The sequence below is a fragment of the Pagrus pagrus genome (genome assembly GCF_965226575.1).
Source record: "Pagrus pagrus genome assembly, chromosome: 11".
Taxonomy (NCBI): domain Eukaryota; kingdom Metazoa; phylum Chordata; class Actinopteri; order Spariformes; family Sparidae; genus Pagrus; species Pagrus pagrus.
In genome coordinates, this window is record NC_140195.1 from 15,103,005 (window position 1) to 15,128,167 (window position 25,163).

The 25,163-nt window shown below is 39.2% G+C and overlaps 3 protein-coding genes across 5 annotated transcripts in view; 1 reads left to right on the plus strand and 2 right to left on the minus strand.

Moving 5' to 3' along the window:
• Positions 1–355: 355 nt before the first annotated feature.
• Positions 356–9,520, minus strand: LOC311264837 (cysteine and glycine-rich protein 1-like). The gene is made up of 6 exons (XM_084365979.1): positions 9,206–9,520; positions 6,629–6,738; positions 4,480–4,648; positions 4,271–4,400; positions 4,090–4,186; positions 356–810 (listed from the first exon to the last, which is right to left on the minus strand). Exons 2-6 carry the CDS (start codon positions 6,735–6,737, stop codon positions 734–736), a joined length of 582 nt encoding a protein of 193 aa, XP_084222105.1. The 5' UTR covers position 6,738; positions 9,206–9,520; the 3' UTR covers positions 356–733.
• Positions 9,521–11,151: 1,631 nt separating this feature from the next.
• On the minus strand, positions 11,152–16,464 carry LOC311264836 (uncharacterized protein). Its single transcript, XM_084365978.1, has 9 exons — positions 16,390–16,464; positions 15,198–15,277; positions 14,876–15,073; positions 14,705–14,791; positions 13,579–13,832; positions 13,301–13,423; positions 12,101–12,241; positions 11,523–11,661; positions 11,152–11,434 (listed from the first exon to the last, which is right to left on the minus strand). Exons 2-9 carry the CDS (start codon positions 15,256–15,258, stop codon positions 11,217–11,219), a joined length of 1,221 nt encoding a protein of 406 aa, XP_084222104.1. The 5' UTR covers positions 15,259–15,277; positions 16,390–16,464; the 3' UTR covers positions 11,152–11,216.
• Positions 16,465–23,368: 6,904 nt separating this feature from the next.
• LOC311264832 (neuron navigator 1-like) overlaps positions 23,369–25,163 on the plus strand; it is a 91,727-nt gene continuing 89,932 nt past the window's right edge. For all 3 annotated transcript variants that reach the window (XM_084365970.1, XM_084365971.1, XM_084365972.1), the window contains exon 1: positions 23,369–23,398. In XM_084365970.1, coding sequence (XP_084222096.1) covers positions 23,384–23,398 — 15 coding nt within the window. In that variant the 5' untranslated portion in view covers positions 23,369–23,383. The remainder of the gene's footprint in view (positions 23,399–25,163) is intronic.

Sequence of the window (25,163 nt, forward strand, 5' to 3'; positions counted from 1 at the left end):
GGGAATTAGCCTAATTATTTATGGCATTTAATAAAAGCTGAAGTGTCATTCTTCACATTCTTGATGCAACATGGCTCTCACATGACAGCCTGGTGACCTTTGTGGGTGGAGTGAAGCTGTAATTCCCCTACCTTTACAAGATACCAGGCTTTTTGTCTCAGTCACAGCATTGTGATGTGTCACTGTAATGTTATGAGAGGAATGGATGCAATGTTTGTGTCATGAAACTTAAAGCTGAACACTACCTTACAAACTGCTTTACTTCCCTTTTCCTTACTTACACACACACAAACACAGTTTCACTCACATGTTCTTGTGTCATTTTTGCACCAAATAATAAAAACTGACACTAAAATCGTTATCTTTACATTTTATTATGATTTTCCCATGTGGAAAGCAGCACATTTGAACAAGCAGCGCTTACTCTAATACATAAAGACTATTGCTGAACATTAAAAAGCCTCACAATAAGAAGAGGGTGATAAAATTCAGTAACAGCAGAGTGCAAACCAACAATGCAGTAATGTTTAAGCATTAATGTTTACCATAACAGCGCTAATAATCACCTATAGCCAATGTGAGACTATGATGGTGTTATCTTTTCCACTGTACAGTCTATAATGCAGCTTTTAATCAAGCATGTGTCCCTGGGGTGCATGTGACCAGGCGGCGGTCTGCCCCCTGCAGGATGAACACGGTAGTGCAAGCATGTCGACAACGAGCTCAGCGGTCCCTACTGAGTGTGAGCCAGAGCTCCAGCTCCAAGTCCGTACCCGAAACCTTTGGGGCCAAAGTTTTTACCATAACAGGCTGTTGGAAAGAAAGGTAATGTTAGCAAACATGCTATAATATCAGCAGTGTATCCCCAAAGAGCTAACAACAGCGGGGGTTTAGCATCAAAGCTAAAGCCTTTACCTTTATCTAGCTAGCAGTGGGTTACGTTTTTCAAAATCATTTTCATTATCTTAAAGGTGTCTCATTTTTGTCCAGAATGCTAAAATGTCTTCCTGGGGTAACAGTAAAATGATTTAAATGGTTAAATCCATTATGTTCACACTTGTGCCACTCTGCTCCGCTGACCTTTTGCTAACCACAGACCGGAAGTGACCTTCAGGCAGCTTGCCAGTTGAAAGTTGGTTTGCCCCCTTACATTAATTATATGTTTTAGGGTTGACAGGAGACATTTATAGGATCACGACAATGTTTTTGAAGATAAAACTCACCGCGGGATGATTGGTAAAATAAAAATAGTTGGGCACTGTTTGACTGAATCACAGTGCCGAGGACACAAGTAGTAGAGGCTAATGTTAGCTAGCCAGCTAAGCATCTTCATTTCCTTTAAAGAGACTTGGGAAACAGCAGTTTTCTAAGAGCAGGTACAGCATATTTATTTTTTCCACATGGACAGTGTGAGTCATTGAGGATTCTTGAAATAAAGAAAAACATTTTCACACAAGACATTTTGACTTATAGCAGGAAAAGCACAGGTGGTTATGATTAACTTCAGTGATGGGACTGTTCAATAGAGGGGTGTATGATGTATTTTTGAAGAAATGTTCAGTGAGTGAACATTGACAGTACTTATTAATTATTAATTATTAACACCTCTGCTTTTCCAGCTTTGACGAGTCAAAATGTCTGCCTTCAAAACTGGTTTTAATGACTGCCCAGTGATATGTAAGGTCCTTTATTAATGCATAAACGCTAAAATGTCTGACACTAGGCTTTGAATAAAATGTAGTATGTGCAAGATTAGTTTGCAAAGAAGTATAGAAGAGCTTTTACAGAAACTTTATGTTGGGCTATTTGCTTTCCTCCTTTAATGTAAAATTAGTTGAATTCTATTAATTAATTAATTAATGCAATACTAGAACCACATGTTGCAATGCTGCAGCGTTGATCATTGTAAATTAAGCAACAGCCTGCAAAAAATGCTAAACATTTAGCAAAACTGGTGTATTCTCACCACTGGTCATGCTCTGTGAGGCAGAGAAGTACGCTTCAATAATTTCTGACTCTGGTCTGTGGAGTACTAAACCAAAATGGCCAATTTGTTCTATATTGAATACATATAAAAACTTTAAAGGAGTTTAGCAATAGAAACAAGCTTTTTTGTTATTCCTGGCTATTTTATTTTTGGGAACAGGATGTTATTCTTATGTCTTAGGGGGCCCTCTGGTGTATTCTTATGTTTATTACAACTCGGTCACCCAGGCCGCCAACATAACAGCTGTTGATTTACTCTCACTTGAGACTAAAAATGTGAGTTTTGCCTTCAGTCATTCCCCCCCCTAATTTAGGCTGTGCAGTGCTGCCCTGTAATAGCCATGCTGTATACATTGTGTAATCTGTATTAAGTGTCACCGCTATGACATCTCTTTCAGACAAAGGCACCCAGAATGGATCAACACAGTTCATCCAGCCTGGCTCCACTACTCTGGACCAGCACTGAAAACAGGTCTGACACAAGAACTACTCTAGTGTAAAACTATTATATAATTACTTGTACCTTAAAATACATAATATTTTGGCCTCTCAACCATTAATCAATTCTCAGAGTGGACCTGAACATGGTTGCAAGTATACTATGTGACTATATTTCCATTAAGAGACCAAAATAATAACATTAACCTTATAAAACAGAGGTCCCCCGGTGGGTTGTGAAGGTACTGCAGGTGGGGTTCGAGAAGTCATTTACAATAAATAAATAAATAAAGTGTTCTAACATTTTGTAAATTTTGTAATTAAGTTTGAATTTAACTTAAAATATTTATGATGAAATATTTACATTTAAAAAACTGACAAAGTGTCATTGTAGTGGCATTGTAGGAAATATAATTATGTGTTGAAAGTTTACAGACTGTTAAATGTATTTGGGTGGATCACTAATTTGCACTGCGTTGACCTAGGTCCACTTTGACATGGAATTGTTCTGTTTATGATATAAGATTTTTTTAAAAAGAGAACAACTACATCTTAGTCTTCAGTTTTGGTCAGAGTTGTGATTAAAAGTTTGGGTGGGCCTCAGACGATTTTCCGATTACAAACTGAGCTGTTTCATTACAATGATTATCTACAATGATCAAATTTGACTTGCATAATAGTTCAAGCTTATAGAAAACATATTTATATTTCCTCTGATTATTTGTAAGATATAGGACACACATACACAAAATACGGCCGGGGGCTGTTCTCAAAAAAATAAAACAATCTCCAAAAAAACAATAAGAAGTGGCCCCGTTAATGAATCTCATTGCTATTTAGCTTGATTCCAATAGAGGGTGCTGTCTTCATTTCAATTGGACAATAGGCCTGAAGTTGTCTCTTACCCACCTCAAGTGAAAAGCTACAATAGCGGTCGCATTTAATTTAATGTCCTTGAGCAAGTTTCTCAAGATGGAAACATGACTGAACTTCATCAAGTCACGTTACAGATGATGACTGACTGATAAACACCTGTCCTCTGTGCCGCGCAATTTCAATATCACACATTACGCTCGACTGTGATGGTCTTGCAAAGAGAGGTGTTGACTTTTCCCATTAGGCGAAATTACTTGCTAGGCATTGCTTTTCATGTTGTCATTCATAAATATCTTACAGTTATACTTTATTCTCATAGGTCAGTTACAGTTACATCTGTAAAAGAGACAATAAGTTAATGTGGTCTTGTACATGAAGTATAAGACCACATGTTTGTTCATGAATAGTTAATATTTGCCTGATCTTTTTTCATTCAGTGCAGCATCTGGTACTAAGAATTGGTTTAGTAATTATGTGTTTGTTTGTATGTTTGTTTTGATTCAATTGTCCAATTTGTGGCGCTATGCTTACATTTTGTAAGTCAGAATGACCCTCTAGAAAAAAATGTTGCCCACACCTCGTATAGGAGATGTGTGTGAAACCACGTTTGCAAAGCTACGTCTTGTGGTAACTGTGACAACCAGACAATACTCATGACAACAGTTTGGTATAAACAGGTCTAATATGTGTTGAAGAATGCTTGTGCTGTACCAAATACAGGTTGCTATTTGATTGTTTAGCAATATGTTATAATTCATTTGAAGTGAAGTGAAAACAGTGGGGTTTTACCTTTGCAGTAGATTTCTCCATCCTTGTCAGCTAGTGTGGTTGACTCAAGGCTCTTCTTACATGTGGCACAGGTGAAACATCCACTCTTATGCCACGACTGTAAATAAATAGAAGATCCATTTTCAAACGGATGTGCTTTTGAGAGCATGCATATGTACAGTATGTGTATGTTTTTTCTTACACTCCCGGCTCCAATCACTTTCTCAGCTGCGTAGACGGACTTGCCACAGCGAGGGCACTTATCTGCCCCTCCAAACTTCTGAGCCATCTTGGACGGGTTTGGGTTGCTGGTGGGACGATGAGGAGCAGGTCTGATGAAGACAGAAAGAGATAATGCTGACACAGGGCCCTATAGAGCGATCAGAAAGTGTGTGTTTGTGTCTTACTCACTCTTCATGTGTAATGCCCAGAGACTCTCCCTTGTCGGTGCTGAGGGTCCCCGCTCCCTGGCCATAACCGTAGCCTTTTGGTCCATACTTCTTGCCATAGCACGCCTTGCAGTAAACTTCATCCATATGAACAGCAACAGTTGTGCTGTCCAAGCTCTTTCTGCACACCACTGCACAAACACACATACATATATTATTGTTTTGCATATCTGCATGTGCTTGAGCACGTGTGTTTAGATAAGCTTGTATCTGTTTCCTTAAATGGAACGGCTCTGTTGAAGAAAAATGTTCTCATCTAAATTCCTTCACAGGAATGTTCGATTACAACACAGAAACACAAATAACCCTTTAGGGCTCCATGAACCTTCATATTTTTCAAATTAGGGCAGAGAAAGAGTTTTTTTTAGTTTTTTTATTTCAATGCACTTCTTTTTTTGGTATTATTTTTTAACAGTAATGATGCATGTTTTCTCATTTTAAGATCTTGAAAAAAGTGTAGATAGATTCTCTTGCTGGTGTAGTTTTTTGTCTCAGTGGCTAACTGCCTAAAAATGGAAGGTGGGGCCGACCAATATGGCTTGTTAAAAAATAGCCAGTGATGGAATGAAACAAAGTACAATTTACCCAAATACTTTTGATAAATTTAGTTACTAGTTACTTCAGTTACTACTTGCAGATTCATATAATTTTATTGTTTATAGGCTAGTAATTGTGACGTGTTACCAATCAGATAGTGTTGTGGACAGGACATTGTCTCTCACACAATGTCTGCTCCAACAGAAAACTCACAGATACGCATTATAGAAAAAATGCTGAATATCGACCTCGGTAATCAGTCAGGCCTATAATTCGTCTGCCTCAAAAGTATGATTTGACACAATACAAGAATAGCGGCACTAATGGCGCTTGCTAGAATCTTTGTCAAAATTTGGAACAAGTGATGTTCTTAAGCACAATTTTGAGGTACTTTACTTGAGTATTTCCGTTTTCTGCTACTTCATATTTCCTCTCCACTAAGTTTATTTGATAAATTTAGTTAGTAGTTACTTTGCAGATTCAGATTATTAAGTCTTTATAAGCTATTATTTGAGACATGTTAACAACCCTAAGTGCTGTATTGTAGGCAAGACAATTCACTTCTCACCCAAGAGGCTTCTGCAGTTCTAACTAACTGGAGGGGAGTTGCAGGCTATTAAACTCTGTGTGGGAGTGCTCTTACACTCCTTAGCAGTAAAGTGTCCTACTGCATTGTAGGTGGGTGATAAGAAATGTCGTAGGCCACCTCCTCTGTTCAAAGATGGTAGTACCAGTTTGACATAGATGGAATCCATCTATGTCAAACTGGAAGATCGTCTTCGAACAGAGGAGGTGGCCTACGACATTTCTTATCACCCACGGTTGTTCCACCTACAATACAGTACTGAGCTCCCTCCACAGAAAGCTGAACAACCATTCACACCTGGGCTCACATAGCCTGAGCAACCCACATGAAGGCCGGTTCGGTCGACGACCCACAAGCAGCCCTAACAACTCTGAAACTAAGAGCTCACACGTGTCCTTAACGACTCTGTAAGGACACTCCCGAACAGATATTGAAAACCTGTAACTTCACTCCCGTTAGTTAGAACTGAAGAAGCCTCTTGGATAAGAAGTGAAACATCTTCAAGAAACTGAAACGCATCCAGTTGCCTACGATCCAGCACTTAGAATTACTATGACCTGGATGACTGAGAACCTTCATCAACATGTTAACAATCAGATATCATTGTCCCATCGGCGGGACATTGTGTGAGAGGATGCTGTATCAGAGCCAAAATATCACATTTTTAAATTAGTTTATTTTATCAGTAATCTGACTGATCACTGACACAGATAATCAGAAAATGCTGACTATCGGCCCGGTAATCAGCCAGGGCCCATAACCGGTCTACCCCTACTCATAAGTATTGTATCATGTAAAATGCTACAACACCATCTTTATTTTAGGTTATTACTACACCCATGCATTTACATTTTTTTCTTTGGGAATAGAAGAACCAACAGTTCACATAAGGTCAGTGTTACTTGTGACGAATAAATAATGCAAAGTGACAAGAAGTTCAGCGGTTTCCGAATTGACAATGACAGGAAGTAGCAAAGAGTTGACTCACTGCACACGAAGCAGGACCTGTGGAAGCTCCGGCCATCACAGAGTACTTCTTCTGCGAAGTAAACTGTCTTCTGACAGCGGCCACACTTGTTTCCTCCTCCTAATGGCATCCTAAAAATATGCATGCAGCATGAACACAGGGATTTTTAACATTTTACACACTATAAAGATATAGCACGTCGATAAAGAAACAGAAAAAGTGGTTATCTATGTTTCAGAGGAAGGTTACAGTGAGTAGAAAGAGCAAAGACTGTGGCTAGCAGGGCACACAATGTAAATGTCTATTTACTTGACCTGGTTTAAAGTCCTGAAACGTACATGTGGAACCAAACAGAAAAACAAATGGGTGAAGGAACTAATAAATTCCTTTTAAGAAACTTGTTTAAATATCCACATTTAGATGCCTGTAATTTTGGCTTTGTCAAGCCAGACCCAGAGACTGCAGTTTCACTCCTGCCAACTTTCTGTGGCTTCTGTAAAGCAGCAGTGGGAAAATACAAGAAGAGTTTTCGGTACACTGACATGAAAGTTGCTCTCTCTTGAAAAACCAAGAAACAGTCGGAGTGGAAGCAATGTGAAAAACTGTGACTTTCTGAGGTGTATTTAAGTGGGTTGGATGTGAAAGACCCTGGCATCCTGCCTATTTCTACCCAGTGTGTTTCCTAGCATGAACCTCCCTGTCCATTCTCCCGTTTCCACATCCACATTCCTGAGTGTGTAAACCCTCCCACCTCCCTGCCCCTGACTCCCTGCCCATCTGTCTCATTCTGCATCACTTCTGCAGACTGTACCTCTTCATCTGAGTTGTACATTTTTTCTGTTAGGCTGGATATAAGTTGAGGAAGCAGCTGCTCCATTTTCTAGTGATAGTGAGATGGAGCTGAGAGCAGAGTATGGAAGTGTAGGGCCATTTCCTATCAGCCTTTCTATTTTTAATGCAAGACAGAATATGCAGCATATGATCGTAATCTCTCTCTCAACAACACCCTAAAATTAAACATAACTTCCTTACTGCTGACACCAGAATGGTACTTAATGTGAATATGAGCTCATTGAATGATATTAAATCATAGGCCAGAATGAGGTAATGGGTGGAGCGGTTTGTGTCTGGCTGGCTGCTGCACTGTGACTTTCCGTCATTATAAGCAGAGACTGATTCGGACTATTTCTGGGGCTATTCAAAGGCCACACATTGAAATCTTAATAGACTCTTTGGGAGAATAAACTGCAAAGGAAATGTTCTGCAGTTTAATCTAGATGCTATCTAACACCTAACAGGAATGGATGGCAAATATTATACCTGATGATGTAAATGAGGTACATTTATATGTTGTTGTTGTTGTTATTTAAAAATCATTTATCCAAAACAGTAGAAGCTCACATATTCAACTTTGCAGATTATATACATATACAAGTTACTCTACCAAGGCAAGTTAATTCATGTGAAACCCTCACGTAAAAACCTAAAATTAGATTTAGATGGTTGTTTTTGGTGTGCTTTTAGGGTCATAAGTATCAAAAATTGAAGTGAAACAATGTTGATAAGTCACAAACTGACCAGCCCAATCACAGAGGAGAAACAGTGCAGAAGCAAGAGAATTGAAGGATGTGAAACATAGAGGAAATTGACAGGCCTTGATAAGAAGTGTAATGCTGGAAAGAATTCATATTAACAACCACGCCAATTGGTATTTTCATGATTATTTTCATGTAAACGCTCACAATTTGTATATTCTGCAGTCTTGGAAAAGAGACAAGAGTGCCAGTAAAAGTTGAAATGTCAGGAATATTTTTGTACCAGGCATTGGTAGAAAGAAAAAAAAAGAAAGAAAGAGGGAAATAACAGCTTTCCAGCAGCCAAGCAGGGAAAAATGTGACTCTAAGTGGTAACGCTAACTCTTTCATGTCGTTTTACAGCAATTCTACAACAGAAAAAGAACAGAAACAACAGAGAAGTTTGGAGATGAGCTGAATGTCATGATGTGAAGACTCAACTCACAGCTGCCAGCTTCAGGACCATGTGTGTAAAGCAGAAGGTGAGAAACAACAGGATATGTTGATAATGGTAGCTCTGCGAGTTTGGACATGTAGGGACTCATGCAGTTATACAGGAATGCTCAAATAAAACAGAGTGAGGTAAGGAGTGTAAAATCAGGAAGTGCGATCATGAAGTAGAAGTGACTGCATGTGACATCTGTGTGATCTATGATGACATTAATATCAGAAGGATTGTTGTTTTGTACTCTATATTAACTTCTGCTCTTTGTTGGTGCCCACACCAGAGAGCATAAAGACCTTTGCTTACCCTGTTAGGTTTTCTTGTACATTAGTGTTTCTCATTGTGTTGCCGTTTAACTACACACTGATACCACTTTGCAAACTCTAATGCATGATAGCTGTTCAAACAAAGGAGTCTCCTCTGGCCTGACTCACACCAGAGCTTAACAGAGAATACATTTACATTGTGACAGAGTGTTTTTCCCGTCATGCATCGGCTGAAAGAGTAGGAAATTAGATGCAGCGAGATAAAGAGAAAGCAGGAAGCATAAACTGTCTGTGGTAAACTAACATTACATACCTGCAGTTTGTAGGTGCTGTCAGTCAGTGAAGATGGACAGGGTAACGTTTGACTCCCTGATCGAAGTGGTGTTAATGCAGCACTGAGGTAGTTTCAGGAAAACAGCAGCCTGAAGTCAGGTGGAGGAGTTGTAGTTGCAGTCTTCCCGACTAACCAAAGTGTAAGACTTGGTTAGTCAAGTGATACAAATAAACCCAGAGAGAGTCGTTGGTATGTGCCTTTCCACTCGTCCACTCTTCCAGATGTGCTGAAAGGGAGGAGCTTTCTTTGTTGCTGCTATAGTCTGCAAATGTCCTGCGTGTTGAGGAACAGGGGAGTTTCTGACTGACTGGCCGTGAGAGAGAGAGAGAGAGAGAGAGAGAGAGAGAGAGAGAGAGAGGTGAATGGGGAGGGAACTTGCATTGTCAAGATGTGTACTGCCGTGAACAGTGAAATGTTTTAGTGACACTAAGAATTAGAGCTAGGAACAGTGTAAAAGGAAGATAAACCACTTGCAGAAACACATTAAAGCAGGTCAAAGACATGACACTTTGTGAGAACAGAACAATAAAAGTAGAAGAGTACCTGTAATATTGGTGCAAGAGCACTGACATTTGAAAGACTCGAATTCCTACATTTTAAAGGCACTTCCACGCCCGTTCCTCTCCTTTTGTTTCAGATTGCTGCAAGCTAGAGATGGGAGAATCAAAGATTTTATCGCAGACAGAAAACAGTCACAATAAGTTGATTGTGGTGTGGTTGATTGGGATAATGGTGAATATCCTTACATGGATGACTTCAAAAAGCTGTTTAGCTCACTGATGTACAGTCCTATATTGGTGTCCTTTTTTGTTTTGTTTTGAATTGCCTAAGATTGGATTCTAATCAGTGTAAGTCTGTCGGCATGGCTGAAGTTATAGCTTGTATCCCCGATAAAAACAAGCTTAATCGAATGTGTGCAAATACTTTGGATTGTGAATCACATTGCATACATTTTTGATTTGATTACAAAAGCATAACCTTGGTCTCCTCCAAGATTTTTTTAATCAGCAATGTGAATGGGTGAAAGTACGTGTAAACACTGATAACTTTCCAGCTGACAACATCAGGAATGATCTTAAATGTCTCTTGATGTCTTTCTTGTTTGACTATGGGTTGTTTTATCCTATGAGCAATTAAATTCATCACACTATCTTTTTTTTTTATCTGTCTAGAGGTTAACCTTTAACAGATAATCAGTTTGAGGAGTCAAATGGTAAATCAGCTGTTTTCCCTCTTACACAGTAAGTAGGACGCCATCTCAGAGTAATTCCAGCCTTTGTACTTTATCACCACAAGCTTGAATGACCTTTAGGGACTTGCTAGTAAAGGTCACTCATATGCTCAATGGATGAGAAAGCATTAGTAGAAGTGGAGTGAAGAGCTGCTTGTCATCAGAGAAAGCAGAGTGGACACAACAATTCACCTCTGCTACCATCATGTGGTCATTGATGGTACTCAAAAAACTAGTAGGTTCACATACGAACAGGCATTTAAGAAGCTGTAAATATCCAATGTTTGACATTTTTGCTTGAAAAATGACAGGGAATTAAATAGACTGTAACAGTACTTTTCTTTCAATCGACTAATGGTTTGTGCAACTAGTTGTTGCAGCTGACTAGAATGTGCATTACAGTACCAACCCATTTATTACTGTCTGGTTGAATTTAGGGTTCCAACAAAAGGAAAAAGGTTTAGGAATAAAGTTTGCAGAATCTAAAGTGAATGCGTGGAATAAAAAAGATGATATCTCTATTGATTTTTGCATCAATTTTGATCTTTTTTCTGTTGTAGATGAGTATTCAGTTATAAAAGAAAAAATGTACAAGAGTTAGGATGTAATGTAAGCCTAGTTAGTGTGGTTTTCTCTGTGTAAAAACAACTAAACAACCTCGACAACATTGTGATTTATTATTCATATTACAACAAGCACACACACAGGAAAGTTCAACATATTCAATCAAAGTACATTTAAAGTGACCATTATTGCACTTCAGACACAGCCAAAACCGCTGTAACTGGTTGATATGCATGCACACAAATCTTGATGAAATGCGTTGTATGCTGTGTAATGTCTCGGCAGCCTCAGCTTCTCAAAACATGTTAATGCTGTTGGGAGCCTGGAGTCTACTATTTCCACCTTCATCTCTGTGGCCGGCAGCTCCCATCCTATCCAGAACTTTACGAGGCTCTTTAGCTCAGCTGACGACGCTGTGTAAAAAAAGGAAGAAGAAAGAATCTGCTAGCGAAAATGCTTAATTCTTAAAAAGGATATCTCAGTGACAATACTCGTACATACCATTTTCAATAAATGCTTTCAAGTAGCCAGATACTCGGCAAACATCTGTGACATCGGAATTGTCTCTGTCCTCTACGACTTTGTAGCTCTCAAAGATGACCGTGACAGATGATGGCCATATGATGCAATCCAGGATCATCTGAAATCACATGTAGCTCCAGTTGTATTCAAAATAATATACAATCCTCTTAGTATTTGATATTGGTGCAATGTACACTGACATTTGAATGAATCTAAACTCCTTGACAGTGGCTGTTTACAGTTGACAATTTGATTTAAAGTTCTTGTGAAGGAAAAGAAAATAGGCAAATCATACTGTATGTTTTTTCAAAGTTCGTCTAATAAATAACACTATACTCTCAAATAAGTGACAGTTATTTGCAGCAAAGAATAACTTTTAAGGCTCATATGCTCCCTTCCCTTCCAAAAGTGTTGGTCCGTATCCGTAAGCTTTGAGAAAACATGCAGAAATACGGACCAAATTAACGCAGAGTACGGACATAAGGCTCTGTCCATACCCATATACGTATCTAACATTGAACATAAATGAGCTTTTAGATGTGCCCTGACTGCTGTACCTGAGGTGTGACTTGTGCCTCTGATTCCCGGGGAAACAGGATTGGGATTACATCTCTTCTGTGAATGAGGAGTGGCCATAGCCCTGTTTCTTTTAAGCCTTTTCGGAACTGATCGATTTGACACGTCGTTCTCTCGATTACCTGCAATACAGGAGACAAAGCACAATTCACACAAGATAAATCACGACTACTCTTTCTGTATTTAAAAATGTAGGTTAATGAAGTGACACTTCATTAGCAATTTGAAGACACCACTTTGGATCTTATGTTAATAAATGTTCTATGTTCTTTTGCAAATCCAAACACATACAGTAAAATTATTTGAAATAAAGCAGCAGTCCTCTTGATAAATCCTGAGCTCCATCAGAGCTGTATAAAAATGTTTATTTCAGAAGATAAAAGTTATGTTGAATATATTTCCTCTGGAGAGTTTATAAGTTTAAGTATAAAGTAGTGATAGGTCTTCGGCATAGCCAGATGTTTTGAATGCATTACCTGACCCCACCAGCAATTATTAAATGTCCTAATACGTACATTATTTTACAGTTCCCAAAAATAGCTCTCTCTATATACTATAGGTATTGCTGGAGCTTTTGACCTCTTTAGACCTTTTCCCTTCTCCACGCAACCTTGGGAGTAGGTGAAGTTGTGCCAAAAAAAACCCCCACTCTGTTTCTTCAAAAATAGCTTTTCCAAAAATCTGCGAAATGTGAGTGATGTCACTTTAAAAACCAAAAGGCACTCAGGTATCTGGCTTCAAACGACAGACATTTGAATGATAAAGATGTATTGATCGATTCTGTTGCAGATGTCAGTGTAGAAGGACTTCTGATGGTTGTGGCAACAGAGGGTGAAAATTGTCTTGACAGATAAAGTGGAAAAAAAACATGCCCTTTTACTTGTAGTGCAGTTGTCAAGAAAGCAGACTTTGATGTCCCTTTTTTCCTGCTGACAGTAAGATGTCAACTCTAGGTGACAACATGGCCATTACAATAAATTGTTGAACGCCTGGCAGCGAAAAAGTGGCCTTTAGTGAGCCCTTATCAAGACTGTTTGAAAGACGTCTCTCTGTCATAGTTGTTAAGGACATAGTGAAATCATACTGTATCTTATCTAATGACGGGACTCAGTTTGTTAAGCATTAGCATGGAGATATTAACATGAGAAGCTAAAGTAGAATAAATAAAACGTTGACATTACAGCATGCAAGAGAAGCTTTCCATACAGCCATTTCCTATTGGTAGCATTTGGTGCTGGCAGGTCCCACGACAGGCAGAGTTGATTGATGGAGTCACATTCTTTTAATTCTGCATCTCCATCAAGCTGGAATAAAACATAATGAAACACATTTTTTATTGATGCAGCACACATAGAGTAAATTACATTGGTTGCACTTTTATGATGCTGGGCTCAGTGCACTTAGTAACAGATGGAGCCTCTTAGTAGAAAATATAGGCCTCAATATTTTTCATGCTCACCATTTTCAGAACGTCACGGATGTCGAGGTCTGGGCAGTCTCGTAGCGTCACAGGAGTAGTCTCCAACGAGCCTCCAAAGAGAATGTGAATTAAGGCTGGGCTAAGTCCCGGGAAACTGGGGCCGCAATGCAAGAAGGAATGACCAATCATCCGGCCTGCAATGGTGAACATGTTCTTGTCAAGCAGCTCATCTGAAACTGAGGGGATGAGGTGGTCGGGCTCACCCTCGAAGATTTGTGTGATGGCTGTACGTCCTGCAACAGTGATAAATTGAGAAGAGACGAGCACAAGGTTAATGGAAAATATATTCAAGAATGAAGACTACCTCTGAGCACTGTATAGTCAGAAAAAGTTTTACTGCTTTGATATTTTGATACTAGAACTCTTTTCGTTGTATTAGACCCATAGTTCACCTTACCAGATATCTGATAAGCTGTGTTAATTATTAGAAATTGCACATACATTTATGTTTGTTAAAGGACTCAAACAATCATTCAGTTGTCATCTGTTGATTGATCTGTAGATTTCTGCCTTCAGTAAATAGAGGCAAAGTCCCTCCCCTTCCAGTTTCCCTCATGGGATATTATGGTGGTTAATGGCAAGAGACACAAGATTTTTTGATCTTGTTTGAGTTGTGTCATGAATTACAAATGTGTTGTTTGTCAAGTTTAAATATAAGCAGTTTGTTGTAAAGATAGTAAAGTATCATTTACGTTTATGTGAAACTACTCAGTGAACTTGTCTCGCACAATATACGTCACCAAAACCAAAGCACGGTCCCCTCGGCACAGAAGAAGTAAGACAATAACTGCAGATATATGAAAGTTTATGCTAATATGCAGGAATGGCTCTTAAAGGTTTTGGACAACACTTTTCACTTACACGTCACTTACACGACAGTCTTTCAAAGGATTATATTTCAATAATTTTATGACAAAATGTGACTCTCTTGAGGTCAACAATTGTATTTTAAATCAAAAAATTATTCGCCTTTTGCCACTAACCACCATGCATGTTTTTAATGAAATAAGGTCCCATGATAATCCAATAGAAAGGGAAGGACTTCGCCTCTCTATAGTCCAAATCAACATTGTTGGTTTGTATGTACGTTGTCATTGTGTCCAACCTAAGTTTATATGGAATCCACTTATAAGCTTGAAAATCACTGTTGAAATCACGTGACGATCGACCCCACTTCCTGATGCGACATCACCTACGAAGAAACACACATTTTAATCACCAAACTGAGCAACATAATTATGTTACAAGTTAAAAGTAAAAATATTTAACTGACTACCTTGAAGTGTGCACGTGAGCGGTGAAGTCCACTTAACATTGTCTCTCTGGTAGAATGTGACTAAAGCTCGGTCTTGCTCCTCCTTGTCTTTTCTGATGTCCAGGCTCAGGCACAGCCTCTTTGAGTCTCTGTTGCTGTGGAGGAGGTCTTGTGAAAATAGCCAACCAGCTTGTTTTGGATCGGACACTGTTCTCCATTCTAAGACAGCACCAAAAAGAGCAAAACAAGAAAATAAAATAAGAACTAATTGAAATGTCCACAAATCAAGCCTTAAGGGACACTCGAATGACTTCATTACGAAGGAGATGAAAGAATCATATACTGTCTGTGGTACTTGACATTTCTTCTGTTTCTTCCATTTCCATCGTCACTGACCCGATCATTATGGACAGTTCCAATGATCTGATAGAAAAAGATGGATATTAAGGTTTAGGCAAAATGGCACATTCTTTAAACAGGTCGACTGTTTGAAAATGACATTCCTGTGTTTGAACAAGTCTGAACCAGAAACAAGACAATTTGCAGGGCGGCTATTTTAGAGGTATGTTGCATTTCAGCTTTGTCATGTTTGGATCTGACCAATAGCAAGCATTTGTTTTTTACTTTGGATAATGAATTAAGTTGCTTCTATCTAAAAACCTTGCATTGATTATATAGTCATACTCCCTTACAATCTAAACTTAAAAATGGGATCTTTTGATTTCTCGAAGATTTTGCTGTAAAATCTAATGTTGAACTATAATGTAGGCATTGAATAGTGAGATTAAACCTGCAAGGATATTGTCTTTGCAGGGTAAACTGAAACATGATCAGAAATAAGTGACACACATTAAAGTAACATTATGTAACTTTTTTTACCTTAAAATAACAGCTTCAGAATCATGTTGATGGTACAGTGTCTTGTAATAGGGTGAATGGTGTCTCTTTCTCAGCCCCCCTACCACTTGTTTCTGCACTATATAACTTCAGTGAGAGGGTAGGATCACAGCGTTACATACATGTTTACTTCGAGATATACGTTTTCACTTACACATAACACATAACATTGTTATGATGTAATGAGTTTTGTTTGTAGTGAGCGCCTAAATTAAGTCAGAAGAAATGTTACAGACCTGGGATTTGTATTTTCAACAGTGGTGTTGTACTCAGAAACTGTGGGGGATGCAAAATGTCTACATAATGTTGCTTAAAGTTAGGAGTTTATTATGGAAAAAGTATTTAGACTGGAATGAAATAATGTCAAGTCCACATATTCAAAAATGCCCAAGAATGAATACACTGGGACTGATTAAAAAAAAAAAAGGGTGGGATTGAGCATTAAGCTTCTTGTTGTGCAGTAATTTTGATTACATTTTTATTAATGATTAAATATTTAAAATATTGTAAAAACACTAATAAAAAAATTACAACATTTACTCTTATATATGCTAAAATAAGTCAGAGAAAAAGGTTCATGCAGGATAAGAAAAAGAAAGAACAAGTAATGGTCAGAGGGAGGTTGCAGCTGTGCTTACCTGTGAAGATCTTTAAGCAGTGTCCCCTCTGTTTCCCTGTGTTTACTGTCAGTGCTGTTAGTGGGTGTGGATGAGTATTTGAACTCCCAGTAGCCCCAGCTGGTTTAACTTGTCCGTACAGGAAGATAATCTATAGGTTAAAGCAGAGGAGTCTGTTTCAGCCTAAGGCAGTTACGTGTTTAAAAAGGGATATTTGAAAGGAAACAGTCAACAGACTCTGGTTACATCTACTAACAGGTCACTGGATCCAATGTTTAAACTCAATATTACAAAACCAGCAACAAAATGCTACCAATTTTGCATTCATTACTTAATCATATCATATTACTCTGCTTTAGTTATAGCACACATCAATGCATGGAAGACACTATGGTGTTAGAGTGGTAAGTTCTTTTTTTAATGATTAATAGTTTATTGTTTTCACTGTGGACGAAACATAAGCAGACATTTAATCACAATTGACTGTAACAAATTTACTTGGAGCAGCAAAATAAGATTGAAACAATAATGAATACAAACATCCAAGACAGAAAAAATACGGGCAATTAAGACATAAAATAATAGAGGAAAACAACATAACAGTGATGCGTGAAATGCATGTTTGACTATTCTTACAAAGTAAAACCCTTAGTCATTCACATTTTCGTGTACTGTTATTTTTACAAGCTGGAAGCTGTTTTCTTGTTTTTTGGATAAATTTAGATTTTGACCTGATTATGGTTTAAGAGGTCAGGGGTTCACACAAGTCATTACAACTAATCCTTAGTGGGGTATGAATGTGAACTACAAATCATCCTGTAGTTGAAAAGTGGTCTGTTGGTAGAGTAAAAGTCATAAGAATCATCCAATCATTAGACTCCATTATCTCATGAATGTGCAAAATGTCATGGCAAACAATCCAATAGTTCTTGGTAAATTTTAGTGTGGACAAAAGTGGACGAACGATCAACAGACAGACAGAAGGACCGATAAACCGTCATTGTCATCCTTAGAGCCATATCCCTAACATGACTAGAAACAGGAATCAGTGTCTCTTCAAGTCTCTTCTGTTGTTTTCCAACTGTTGGAAAAGAGAAAGGGGTTATCCCCAAAGCCCTGGTCATCAACCCTGCCTATATTTGGAAACGCAAAACAGATCTTGTGTTTATGTACAGTTACCACGGGTTGGGTATGGGCATAGTTTACTATACTGAGAGTACTTTGGTGGAAACAGGGTTTATCTTTGTCAATTTGACCAGGTACTAGTTCAGGGTGTCTCTCAACTAGTTTTAACCCATATATGCTCCAGTCTTCTATGACCCTGAAAGAATGAGCAGGAATGAAGGGACACATAAATGATTTCCAAGACAATAACTTATCTCCAAATGCAGTCGAACAAACACACTTGAGCGGGAAAAAATTGTGGTTTGATTGTGGATGCACAGTGAGTTGAAAACAGACAGGCAGTTTGATCAATTAATTAAAGTCTATTACAGGCCAAGACTGATTTTGTTTTAGCTGCTTCTGGTTCTGTACAATATATTGTCTATTGTTATGGTTTCAGTTTTTGGTTTAGTTGTTTCCTGCTTTATTTTGTGGTTATATCCTCCTTGTGTCTTGTTGTCACTTTCCACTTCCTGTTCACATGTTTCTAGTGTTCTGTTTCCCTCCTGTGCTCCTCCCCAGCCTGATATCCTGTGCCATATCAGCCTTGTGAGCACTGCCCTGTTCCCAGTGTCCACCTGCACCTCATCCCCTTGTTAGTTTAGTTCGTATTTAAGTTTGTGTTGTTCCCTCACTCTTTGTCTAATTCTCCTTGTTTTTTGTGGATTTGCTGTAATGGTAGTTTTGTTTCTTGCTTTTAGGACTTAACTTTTTAGAATATTACACGTGACATATAGTATGACACTCAGCTCTTTTACTAAACCTGGTATGGATAGTATGGATACTAGAGATCAACCCTAGCAGGACTGGTTCTTCTCAGTACCATTAACACCCTTCCTGGCCTGCAACCATTCTAATGTTTAATCTGTTCAGTCGTAAACCTAACAATTGAGGATGAGGATGCTAGTGCACTTTGGATTTAGAAGTGTGGCAACAAACCTTAATACGGAACTGGTAACTTCCTCTTTACTATATTAATATGTTTTTTTTTCTGTTTGTTCTTGATCAATGTGATTTTTTTTTTTTTTTAATTACTTGATTTTACTTTACTCAGTGAAACTACACATCTGAGGCCCCATGTTTCAGACAGCATGTTTGCCCCCCTCCATCCCTCCAGATGCCCCTCAGGGGCGACAGTAACACAAGTGTCCTATTGTCATAACAGCGTCTGTCTCATAGGGGGGAGGACATGCCCTGGGGGACATCAGAAGATTAGCTATGACATTAACCCCCCCCCCCGCCTCATAACACACACACACACACACGTGCACACACACACACACACACACACACACACACACTCGTCCCAGACGCTTGCACGCTCCTACCCATAATCCCTCTGTTACAAGTCACTTCCCGTTTCATGAGCCACTGAGACAAAGCAACAGATCATGTGAGTGTGTTTTGTGCTTGTTACTGACTTTGGAGTGTTTCACACATGGGAACTGGAAAAACAAGAGGGCAGCTTTGACATTAATACCAGTATCTGAAGGTGAGCTATTAAGTGATTGCTATCTATAGGAGTAAGGGCATACTGTACTGTGTGTCCATGTGTGTGGGAAAAGAGGGAGGGGGGTTATGTGTACAGTGTGCATGTGGTCTGTATGTGTGGGGGAGGTGCTGTGCTTGTTAGGCCATGTGCCTGTGTCCTAATACAATTTATTAATTTGTCATGGTTGATGTATTTACTGTATTTGCATACTGCAGTTTGTGCGGACACATTCTCCATTATTTATGTGTCTCTTTAGTGGAAACTTGCAGACCAAGTCACGTGTTAGTGCAGCCAGTCAATGCCTGATCAATATGTGATCAGGCAGAGAGCTTTTCGGCTGTACTTAACTGCAAGATCAAGACTGTAAAGACCCTTACTGACCATTATGTCTAATGATTGACTGACCACACAAGAGGAAAACAAGTTGACCTTCTCAGAAATAACCCTGAAATAACTATCACTGAAGCTGTCAAATGTTTATTGCGGAAAGGGAGCATTTATGGGGCTTATTTCTGTTGTGGATCACAATCTTCATTAAATATTCAACACTGTCCCTTATATCAGTGTGTCAAACTGTAAGCCAGCACAGCAGAAATGTGAGAAGAGGGAATAGATGGAGAAATGGAGAGAGAGTAAGAGACTGGGGCACAGAGAAAGACTGAGAGAACAAGGATTGAAAAGCAAAGAATGAAAAGACAAATCATAGAGTAGCCTGCTTCTTTTCCATTAAACTAAAAACAAACCCATTGACTGGATAACCTTTTATAAGCTCGGTCATATCTTTGGAGTTTTAATGAGGCTGCTATGAATGATGAAATCACAGTTTCACACCTCTGTCTGTCAGACACCCTGACATTACAGGTTTCAGCAGTGTGTCTCAAGTTGAAACAACATTGTCCTCTGTTTTTAAACTGGATCCGATGATTTGAGCAGACTGGCTGCATGTGATGAGATTTTTACAGTCTTCGGTTTATGAGGATGGATAGTCAGACAGACACGAGAAGCTGAGTTCAAGGTCAGGTCTGGGATGTGCATCGTTACTCTCTATTTGTCAGCTGGGAAAAGACATCAATAGAGGCTTCACTGTCGCTTCCTCCATCACTCCCTCCTGTTTCCAGCCTCTTCTCTTTTGTATCTCTCTGATTTCTCATTCTCACTCAACTCGTTAGAGGTGTTGGACAAATTAGAAGAGTGATGGATGGGCTCTTCCTCCTTCAGGATGCACGTTCATGCAGACATGCGCACTGAGTAGAGACACAGATGTATGTGCGTGATTGTGTGTGTTTATTTGTCGTCAGTGGATCTATCTTAAGCATATCCTGACTTTTTTTTCATCCTGCTTTCCTTGACCGCCAATTAGACTCTGAAAGCCGGATGAGGGGTTTAGGCTTTTCACATTTGTGGCTACATCTGCTTAATTACCATGTGTTACTCACACTATACAGACGAGGCCAAGTGTGAGTATACCCCCCCTCAGACACACACTCACAGACAGACACACAAACCACACTCACCCAGCTAATGGCCCAGCCTTTTTCGGCTTTTGCTGGGCTTATATTTCACCTCAGAGAGGGAGGGAGCACAGCCAACAGGTCCATTACCAAAAGGCAGAGAGAGAGAGGGAGAGATTGTGATGAGGGGAGGAAAAAATAAAGAGAGGGGCGGGGATACGGCTGCAGGCGTACTGCGGCAGCAGCAGAGCGGCATGACGTGATAGAAGAGTGGAATGACAAGACACACACACACACACACACACACACAAATACACATGCTCGCAGCTCTCAGGCCCGCCAGCCAAAAGTAGACAGAAGCAAAGGCAGTGACTGAGCAGCATACAGATCGGAGACAAACTCACTGGCTGCTTTGTATCCTGATGCTTGCAGAGGGTGAGTGTAGCCTTGTGTTTATTTTTAAGAGTTAAACATTTTATTTTCTGTTTATGCAGATTGTTGTTGTGGATCTTTCCTTGTTTGTTGGTGTGAATCTGTGTTCTCTTATTTGTGTAAATTCCAGTTTAGTGAATGCCAACACTGTATTGAGAAGGTTGATGATGACGTTCACAGTGATATCACAATCAGTGGCGTAACGGGGGGACGGCGGCAGAGTGGAAGAAAGAGGTTAACGGACAGAAAGGCAGAGCTTAAGTGGGATGAAAAGAGAAGCAGAGGGGATGACAGAGGCGGGGGTGCACGGAAACCAGGGGTGACATGATGCGATCAGCCTGAGTCAGCATTGAAGGGGCTGCATGACTCAGAGCAGCATGCATAGCATACATACTATATTGTCAATCTGAGAAAGATCAGTCGAGAGGGTTGGATGAAGTGGAGAGGAGTTGTAGCAGTAAATGGAGGGAAATGTGCACACATGGTGATGTTTATGTGGTCGCTAGTCTGATTACGCTCTGTCCCGTTTAGTTTGTGTGGGTGCTTGTGTTTGTCTGTCCTGGCTTCTACAGTATAATGAGGAGAGTGTGTGTGGTAGACGTGCATCTTTTTCCAAGGTTGCGAGTGATTCAAACTCTCTCTGTAGAAATCTTGTGAGACTCCTCAGCCAATGACTTCTCCATGTGGTCGAACCATGCTGCATTTAAAACTGGAGCTCGACCGATACTCGACTTTTGGGATGTCGATAGAAGGAAGTGAAATATTCCAGTATATTGGCTGGTATACATACATTTTTTGCAACGATCCCTCAAATGTAGTTATCAAAAATTTGTGACAAAGATATGTAATGAAGGCAGGAAATGTTACTGTTTGACAATAAACTTCTTTGTCCAGAATGACGTCATGGTTTACCACACTTTGCCAGGAATGTAATAATTATAAATTATTAGTGATGCACAATAAATATTGGAAGAATATGGCAAATTTATATTATCGGTTAAATACAGGTGTCAGTATAAATTATAGCTGATAAGTGTAGCTAATAATATGAGCCCAAATTGCTTTCATTGACTTAACAAGTGCAGTATACTCACATTTTAAAATAGGTGGCAGCAAGCTTCTCTAAAGTTGGTTTGCAATCAGTCAACAAACACAGAGGAGAAGAAGAAAAGGAACACTGTCATGTGGGATCATGACGTCAAACTGCTGCTCCTGGTGAGAGCCAGAGAGTGTAGGCTAGAGAGCCAAACACGTTATCACCAGCGTGGATGTTTTCTCAAATATTTTTAGAGGAAGACAACAAAATTGTAATTACACGTTCGCAAGTTTTAACTCAACAATTCTCACTTGAGCTATGGAAAATTAAATCATACATTTTCACACTACATGTGAGCCTGTCATATCCTCAGCTGTGTATAAACTACAGGTTAGGAACTTCTTTTAAATACAAAAATTAATTACTGGTTATCCTCTTAGTAGCGGTAGCATACCCTGCATCCCTATAAATTATTAATATACATTTTCTACAGTATAATCTCAAATAAAGAGAGAGATTTCATATTGGCACTTAACAGACAACATATACACCGATATATATATGATGGGCCAATTTCAGGTGATAATATCAGCCAACTTTTGATATTTTTCATTTTTATGTCGTCAGTTTAGGTTAAGATGGATGGATGGATGGATGGATGGATGGATGGATACACACTTGAAGTGGTTCTCGTCAGTGACTGAAATGCTTGCATAACCCCTTGTATGACATCAAAAACACATTGTGAACAACAATATTAAAGTAATGTGTTGCAGTTGACAATCTGGAGATACAGTGTTCTTAGATGACTTAAATGTTATGTCGTGGCATTTTGTTGGATGACAGAATGTGTGTCATGATGGGTCATGTAGGCCAAGTAAATTTCCATTTGGGCCACTGACTCATGATAACATAAACAGTCTTCAGTTCATTGTTCACAAAGACACTTTTGTGTGTGCGTGCGTGTAAGATGACGTTTTTTTCTGCCAATAGATGAGAACTCTGATTTCATCCAAGAAAGTCACTTTGAAAATGAGTCACCTTGCTGCCGGGCCCCCTGATTGGCTGAAACTATTGGTCCCGTTTGTCACAGCTTCCTGTCTTGGTGAATGGTGAGGCGCTGCGGACCAATGGGAGGGCAGTAGTGAGGATGCAACAGTGATCCAGGAAAAAACAGCCCATTGTTCCCGGGACGTCAGAGAAGTCTGACCTCCCTCCCGCCGGCTCTGGCTGCTCCACTTAACGGCACACTGAAGGACCCAACACCCCACTGACAGGTAAGGCACTCGTGAGACAGCAGATGCGGCGCGTGTGATTTTGATAATAAGATATTTATGAGCTTCAGATGTTATTTTTAGAAAACTTCTTCTCAGAAAACTGTGACTTTCCAGGAATCCTAACAGCACATTTAAAACAGCACATTCAAGTGTTTCTGCATCGATGAGTGACACTAAGGTGATTGATGAACATTATCGCTGTTTTGGTTTCGCTTTGGTTGTTGTCATTATGGATGTAATTACATTCATTCATTATGACTTTTCAGACTGGGTGACACACACACAAACACACAGGCGCTGCTAATGTCCTTCAGTTCACAGAGAGAGAGGCCTGTGTTACCACCTCATTTATTGATTTTGGGATGAGTCAGAGGTTTTTCATCACATGGGGGTGTGTGTGTGTGTGTGTGTGTGTGTGTGTGTGTGTGTGTGTGTGTGTGTGAGAGAAAGAGAGAGACAGTATACGTGCTTCTTTAATCAGAGGTTCAGTAACTCGGCTCAGGCTGAGTGTGTCATGGGACAGAGGAGCCGATTTGGCGTAATATGATTATGAAGTTAGAAACATCTAATGCCAGCTGCCGCGTCGTTTTTACAGAAAAGTACAGACTTGAGCCGCTGTCGTTCATGATTGTGGTGAAAGATGTTTTAACTGCCTCATGTAGTTCACCTCCTGACTATGTCAAGAAAGATAGAAACTTACACAGACTACAAGATATTTGATGGAAAAAAAGAGTCCCTGCTGTTGCTGCTGCTGCTGTTGCACACAGCATCCAGCAGGTGTCAGTACCATCCTTTCAGACAACTGTGAGGACCAGTCAAATACAATGATCATTACATTAATTTGAAACAAAACCAAAGAAATTATCTGTTACCATGTTCGTATCCTTACACAAAAGTCATGCTCTTCTCCAAAACTGCAGTTTTTTTTACTCATTTCTACTTACATGTATTTATTTATTTACATTGACAAAACAACAAAACAAAAGTCTTGTCTATATTTACAAATATCACAGAAACACACAAAATATAATTAGCCAAGAGTCTCACATCTGGAGTATTAAGCACATAGTTACTGCGAATTAATTAATATTAATAACAGTTTTGATACTTGATTAATTGTTTAATGCATTTATCAAGCAAGAATGCCCGTTTTAGAAATGATCAATTTAAAGACATCACCTTGTGCTCAGGGAAACTGTAAGTCAGGATCCAAAATGAACTTTTTGGCTCATCTGCCAACATCAGTTAAATTGAGAAAATTTAGCAGCCAAAAGTGTTTTACACTGAGCATTAAACTAAAAAAATTGTCATACTTGAGCATCACTTGAAAAATACAATTATGAGTAAATAACATCGGATCTACAACTTTTATTGTAAACGTCTTCAGCAAAATCAATCAATAAATGACATTGTTGGACTTTAACCCATACTGTTCCTATACATCATTGTTATATACCTTTTTTCACAATACTGTACACTACACTGCAGTATATACTGTGGTTTCAAGCTTCATATTTCAGCCAAGATCTCTAGGGTTCCTGCATCGTTCGGTGACCACCTCTCCATCTCTCCTTTTCTCTTTATCTTTCTGTTTGTCTTCATGTTTTCTTTTTGGTTGCTTAATACCTGGAATCGCCACATCTCTTATAACATGCAACACTGATGTTTCTTCGGGCAAAAACATGGACATTGTGTAGAAAGCGCCAAATAGTAGCAAGCTGCTTTGATTTGATCCATTGTTATCACGATAAGTATAGTGGGACGGCCAAGATTTACCCACAGTTGGCGCTTGGTGGAAGTTAATTTTGGACCATGTGACTACCTGTTTAGTAACCTAATCAAAAACCAAATTGAGAGATAAATCAATATAATTGTTAGCTGCAGCACGAACTACAGTACTAACCTATTTTCCCTCACATTTTTGTCTTCTGACAAGGCTAAAA